General features: G+C 43.4%; 1 protein-coding gene across 1 annotated transcript in view; it reads left to right on the top strand.

Annotated features, from left to right (window-relative positions):
• Positions 1 to 6,968, top strand: part of GAS7 (growth arrest-specific 7) — a 322,750-nt gene that overhangs the window by 218,170 nt on the left and 97,612 nt on the right. Inside the window, exon 2 of the mRNA XM_006863425.1 lies at positions 1,229 to 1,349. Coding sequence (XP_006863487.1) covers positions 1,229 to 1,349 — 121 coding nt within the window. The remainder of the gene's footprint in view (positions 1 to 1,228; positions 1,350 to 6,968) is intronic.

Below are 6,968 nucleotides of genomic sequence, written 5' to 3'. Positions count from 1 at the left end.
AGGAGCAGAAAGCTTCATCTTTCTCCTGCGGAACAGCTGGTAGTTTCAAACTGCTGACCTTAAGGTTTGCAGCCCGATTCGTAACCACTACGCTACCAGAGCTCCTTCATAAGCAGGGTTAGAAGAAATTAAATAGTACACAAACAAGTGTAGACAATGAAATTTAAGGTTTTACTTCATCTCCGATTTCCAGTCCTGTTTGCCAGACTGAGTTGGACCCGTGATGAAACCCCATCTAGCTCTCTCTCCAATGACTCTCAGCATTATTGCTAAATGTTTTGCATCTCGCTCTGCTGTGACTTGTCAGGTTCGCACAGCAGGTTCTGAACCTTGGCTGTTGCTGTCTTAGGGGTCCGCCCTAAGATTTCAGGATTCAGCTTCCACAGCGGGGGGGATGCATGGAGTGACTGGGCCCCTGGGGAGACCAGAATTGGTGGTTGCATGGTTGCATGTTCGCCTCTTGTGCAGGGGACCTGGATTTGATTTGCAGCCAGTGTTAAGTCAGGCACAGCTGCCAGGTGTCTGCCCATGGAGGCTTGTGTGTTGCTGTGATGCTGACCAAGTTTCAGCGGAGATTCTAAACTAAGACAACACTAGGAAGAAAGGCCTGGTGATCTGTTTCCAAAATCTACCCATGAAGACACTGAATCACAACAATGATCTGATGCACAGCCGATGGTGGGGGTGGTATAGAACAGGACAGTGTTTCCTTCAACCTGCACCAACTAGACTGCCCAACCCACCGACTACCAGCAAGTCAATTCTGACTCACAGTGAGACCTATAGGGCAGAGTAGAAATCCCTGTAGGATTTCTGAGGCTGTAAATCATTATAGGAGCAGACTGCCTTCTCTTTCTCCCACAGAGTAACTGGTGGGTTTGAACTGCCAATCTTGTGGTTAGCAGTCCAGTGCTTCACCCTCTGCACTACCACTGCTCCTTAACTAGACAGCAGCTAGTCATAACAATGAGGAGAAAAGGATTTCCGTTAGCTGCCTGCTACTTTCCTTTGCCACTCCTTAAGCAGTGGTGCTGAGAGAACACCCCAAGCTCATGCAACCTCAAAATCACACTTGTGCTGATTGTGATCTCCCCCCAGGGAGGCCTGGGGGCCACACACTCCCCAACGTAGGAGCTGCCGTGGTGGTTTCATCTGCCACGAACTTCCTGGTTTCTAGACAGTTGCAAAAATGTCAGACGCATGTGACCTTCTCTCTCCTTTCCAGCAGAAACCTGGAATGGTCCCCCCTCCACCAGGAGAAGAAAGCCAGACGGTGTTGCTCCCACCTGGCTGGCAAAGCTACTTGTCTCCGCAGGGCCGGCGTTACTATGTCAACACCACAACCAATGGTGAGTCCTACTCTAAGGGGCTCCAGGCACCTGTTGCCTTGGACTTCTGTCTCCCCTCCTTCCTTCACCCGCTACCTTCATCTTCAGTGTTTCTTCGGAGATCTGCCTGGAAATGCTGCAGTGGAGTCTTGCACTCCCCACAGTGCTGGGTGGTCGGGTGGGTCTGTGCTCTGGGAGCATATTCCAGAAGGAAACCTGCAACCCTTTAAGGTTGGTGTCAGCTTCACAGTACGGGGTCATTGCCGTGGAAAGATTCTGTAGTTCAATATAGGTTTAAACCAAGTCCAACGGGTTATGTTACTATATGACTTCTCAGAACTTTGAATGTGCTATATAACGTGCACCAGGGTTCCAAAACAGCAACTGCCAAATGCAGTGGATTGAATTGTGTTCCCCACAATATGTGTTGTAAATCCTAACCCCTCTACCTGTGGCTCTAGTGCCCTATAGGAAGGGGCTATGTTGGTTGTGTTAATGAATCGGGGTTAATGTCCATTGTGTCTTGAGTCCCATCTCTTTTGAGATATAAAAGAGATTGAGCTAGCATTCCAGAAGCAGACATGGGGAAAGAGCAGCCACATCACATCAAGATGTCCCAGAAACAGAAGTTCAAAAGAAACAAGGACTTTCTGACAGAGCGAAACCCTTCCCCTAGAGCTGACACCCCGAATCTAGACAGCTAGTCTCCTAAACTCTGAGAACAAAATTAAAGCCACCTATATGTGATATTTCTGTTAAAGCAGCACTAGACAGATGAAGACCCCCATGTATGGTTTCTGCAGTTAATTTCACTACAAAGATTGTTTTCTGTTTCCTGAAGCAAGCATCTCATTGGGCTGGTATTTCTCTGAATGTTCTTTGGAAATGCTTGATCTACTTTGGGTCATTCATTCTAATCAGTAACACAGTCTCCATGTGCATTTCAGAGTTATTCCTCACCTTGTCTGTAGGAACCTCTCTTCTTGTTCTTAGCAGCCTGTTGGTCACCAAGAGGGGCTCTTCATGCTTGCCATGATGGTGACTTCCCTGGGCACTGTATAGCGCTTCCCGGATATGTGGGTTCTCTAGTGACCTGCACCAAAAAAATAAACCTGTGCCATCAAGGCAATTCCAATTCATGACTGTCCCCATGTGTGTCACAGTAGAACTGTGCTCTGCAGAGTTTCCAGGCCTTTCTTCCAAGGTATCTCTGTGTGCACTCGAACTGCTAACCTTTTGATTAGCAGCTAAGCATTTAACTGTTTGCACCACCTAGGGACTTCGTACTGACCTGGAAGTAGGTTTATAAAAGGAGGATGTGCAGTGTGGCAGATTCTACACCAAGGAGAGCAAAGCATTGTTGCAGGCTGTGGTCTCTGGCTGTAATCAAAGCAGACCAAATCAGCTCCCAGCTCTCTCCTGAGTACCAAGACTCCCCAAGGAAATTGCCATGACAGGACAGAGAGGAAGAAAGCCTGGAAAATTAGATCTGGGCAGAATTTGAGATGTGCTTGCCAACGCAGCACATGACATCCACCCAAATCCACCAGTTGGTTCAGTCTTGGCTTCTCACTCCCATCATCTGTGTCCACCTGACTTGACGCCGTTTCTTCACACCAGAGTGACCATTAATACGGCGTAGGAGCATGAGCCTACTAAACAGGAGTATATATCACTGCTGTTCAGAGGGCTACACAAAGAAAGCAGCTGACAGCTGCCACTCTCAACGGCTTGTTTGTTCATATCCCTTGGCAACCAGTCTTCCGGGCTCGAGAGGCGGGTGTGTAGTTGAAGAAGTAACCAGGGTTTCTAGGAAAAGGGAAGTAAGACTATTTATGACCATTCTAATCTTAAATGTCCTCCAAGCAAGCCCATGATGTATGGCACTGTTATTAGAGACCCGAGGTTGTGAGGGATAGTGTGTTGATGTGCAACTCCCACCTGGACTTGCATACTTCGTACCAGATGGTCCCTGAGCAAGTTGACAGTAGTTCCAAATTAGTCACCCTACTGCAAAGGACCTGGTGGGGGAGGGTGAGTTTCTAATATTAACATGTTTATCTTTTTGTTTTTTTTGTTTTTTTTAAATTAAGAGCATAATATATTCTTAGGGTAGAAATTTAAAGAGCACAAAAGGATTTGAAATAAAAACTAGAAATCTCCAACCTAGGGTAATTATCGGGTGTATCCTTGCAGATACTCCTATTTTCTCTCTCCCTGAGCTTAATGTGTGCTTAATCTTTTTAGAAGGGAAATTGGTAAGTGTTATCCATGTTCTATAAATTACTTTGACAGATAGATTGCAGGCATTCCATACTTGAACACTTCATTCTTTTTAATAGCTGCATGGAGTCCTGGTGTGGTGCTGTAGGATAAGCACTGGACTGATAACCTCAAGGTCAGCAGTTCAAATCCACCAGCTACTCCTTGGAAACCCTATACAGGGTCTGTGAGAGACAACACTTCACAACAACAGTAGCCCATTGCATGAGTGTGTTATCATTAATTAACTAGATGTCTTTTTATCAATAGCAATCCCTGGGTGGTACAAATGGTTAAGTGTTTGGTTGGTGGTTCAAACCCACCCAGAGACACCTAGGAAAAAGGGTTGGCAATCTACTTCAGTGCCACTGTCATTGGAAACCCCATGGAGCACTGTTCTACTCTGACGCACATGGAGTGGCCAGGAATCAAGATAAACTCAATGGCAGTTATTACTGGCAGTTTATCTTTTTCACGAGCAATGTTACTGTTGTTGTTAGGTGGGTGCCATCGAGTTGGCACTGACTGATAGTGACCCTATGCACAACAGAATGAAACACTGCCAGTCCCATTCTAACCTCACAATTGTTGTTAATCCTGAGTCCATTGGTGCCACCACTGTGCTAATGCATCTCATTGGGGGTCTTCCTCTTTATCTCGGACCCTCCACTTTAGCAAACATGATATCCTTCTACAGGGACTGTCCCTCCTGGTAACATGTCTGAAGTCTGAGATAAGAAATCTGGCCATCCTGGCTTCCAAGAAGCATTCTGGCTATTTATTTCAAACTAGATGTATTCCAACAGGTCCCTGTGATCGGTAGATGGCTGCAGACAGGTTCTCTCAGTAATGCACTGGTCTTAGTTGTTAAGGGGTGCCTTCAAAAAATAAAAAGGTCTAATAATCTCAGAGGCTCAGAGGACACCGTGGTCAATTGGCAGAACATAGTCCACAATGACAGTGTGCTATATCCTACTTTGATGAGTAGAAACTGACATCTTAAAAGCTTATGAGCAACCAGTTAGTGCAGTGGACAGACGGATCGTGTGAACATCAGTCTTCAGTGTATAGGAGGAGATGTCAAGAAGCAATAGCTTCACATTTTGATATTTTGTTTAATAAAGACTGCTATGATTTTATAGCAATACTTTTTGACTGACCCTTTTTTTTTTTTTTTTTTAAATTGTGAGGAAGAAAGAATCTTTTATTATTTTCAGACGGCATAATGCTCTGTATATTGTTAGTCCCATTAACTTGGTTCTGACTTGTAACAACCTTATGGACCTTCAACACAACAAAATAACAAAATACTACCAGGTTCTACACAATCCTCACAATTGTTGTTATGTTTGAGTGCATTGTTGATGCCACTGTGTCAGTCCATTTTGTTGGGGGGTCTTCTTCTTTTTCACTGACCATCCACTTTACCAAACATGATGTTCTTCTCCAGGGACTGGTTCCGCCTGTCCACATGTCCAAAGCACGAAAGACAAAGTGTAGCCATCCTGACTTCTAAGGAGCATTCTTGGCTATACTTCTTCCAAGGCAGATTAATTTGTTATTCTGGCAGTCTATGGTATTTTCAATATTGTTCTCCAGTACCATAATTCATAATCATTGATTTTTCTATGGTTTTCCGTATTCAACTTTCACATACGTATGAGGCAGTTAGAAATACCATGGGTTGGGGTCAGGCCCACCGTAGTCCTCAAAGTTAAAGAGTCTTTGCTCTTTAACACTTTATTTTATTTTTTATTGTGAATTGAGTGACACTTTACAGAGCAGATCATCTGTTTTATATCCAACAAATGATATACTTCATTACATGGTTGCCATCCCCTCCAGGAACCAACAGTTAACAGGATTTACCTCTACTCACTTTAACTATTGCATTTCTCCCTGTGTCTCCTGCTACTTTCATCTTTTCCTCTGCTAACCTCCCTCTTATCTATTGCCTACCCTGTCATGTATGCTAACATGTGTCTACCATGTAGCCCACGGATGGAGAACATCTGGCCCATGAGCCAAAGGCCTGTGAAATCATGTGTTCTAGCCCTGCCAAGGCAACCGCAGCTCCAGCCATCACGTTGTTGTTCGAAAGTGCCATTGAGTCTGTTCCGATTCATAGGGACCCTGTAGAGGGTTTCCAAGGAGCAGCTGGTGAATGTGAACCACCGATCTTGCAGTTCAAACTGACTGCAGCCCCGCTCATTTACCCACAGTGCCACACCCAGACTGCTCATTTTTAAGTTGATAAGTTTGTATGGCCCACGAATGATGTTACAAATGTTGGCAGAAAAAAGGTTCCCTAGCCAAACGGAATGTAAATGTACCTCTCAAGAAACATAAAGAGCAGAATGGATAAGAATATAGGCTCTTTCAATGTGCTGTCTACAAGAGACATCAAAAAGATGAAGACAGCCCATGAATAATTTTCCCTACTCACCACTTCACCCCCTCATACCCATCATAGATTTTCTTTTACCAAGAAAACTTTTTTTATTGTTATAACACTGTTCTCATACAATGTTTGCCCTTTTGTGATTGACTAAGTTCACTCAGCAAAATGTCCTCCAGATTTAACCATGCTGTGAGGTGTTTCACAGATTTATTCTTTTTCAACAGTGTGTAGTATTCCACGGTATGTATGTACCAAGACTTGTTTCACTGGTCTTCTGTTGATGGGCATTTAGGCTGTCTCCATCTTTTTGATGTCCCTTGTAAACAGCATATTAAAGGATTCTGTTTTCTTATCCATTCTGCTCTTTATGTCTCTTGACTGGTATGTCTAATCCATTTACATTCAGTGTGTAATTATCAATAGGTATGAATTAATTGTTGTCATTTTTCTGTGTGTGTTTTTTTTCCTGTGGGGCTGCTAGATTATTTGTTCCACATAATTTTCTATACCGAGTTCATTTTGTTTCTGGGTTTTCTTTTCATTTTCATTTCTGCAGTGTTAACATTTCCTAAATCCTTCTAATTTTGCTCTTTTTTAAAAAATTTGGTGTGCAGCTGTATTATTTTTCTTTGTGGTTACCCTGTAATTTTTTTCCCCCTGCTTAAAATAGTCTGTTTTAGCTTGAAACCTATTTGACTTCCTTGCCACTTGGCAGTTCTGTATCTACATTTCCCCCTCTTTTTGCTGTGTAATTGACTTCATTTTACACTCATCTCTCTGGTTCCCTAGTTTTGGTCTTGTAGATTTATTTACTTTAAATGCTTCTGTATCTGGGTTGAGTTCTGGGTTGTTGTTGTCATGTATGGTGATCTCAAGTTGGTTGTCTGCTATTGTTGTTTTTCAATCCAAAGAACACCATTTAACATTTTTTGTAAAATTGTCTGGTCATTATAAATTCCTTTCATATCTGTTTATCA

This window comes from Chrysochloris asiatica, unplaced genomic scaffold, assembly GCF_000296735.1.
Source record: "Chrysochloris asiatica unplaced genomic scaffold, ChrAsi1.0 scaffold00054, whole genome shotgun sequence".
In the NCBI taxonomy this organism is placed as follows: domain Eukaryota; kingdom Metazoa; phylum Chordata; class Mammalia; order Afrosoricida; family Chrysochloridae; genus Chrysochloris; species Chrysochloris asiatica.
The sequence above is the reverse complement of the archived record's forward strand: the minus strand, read 5'-3'. Positions and strand labels throughout refer to the sequence as shown.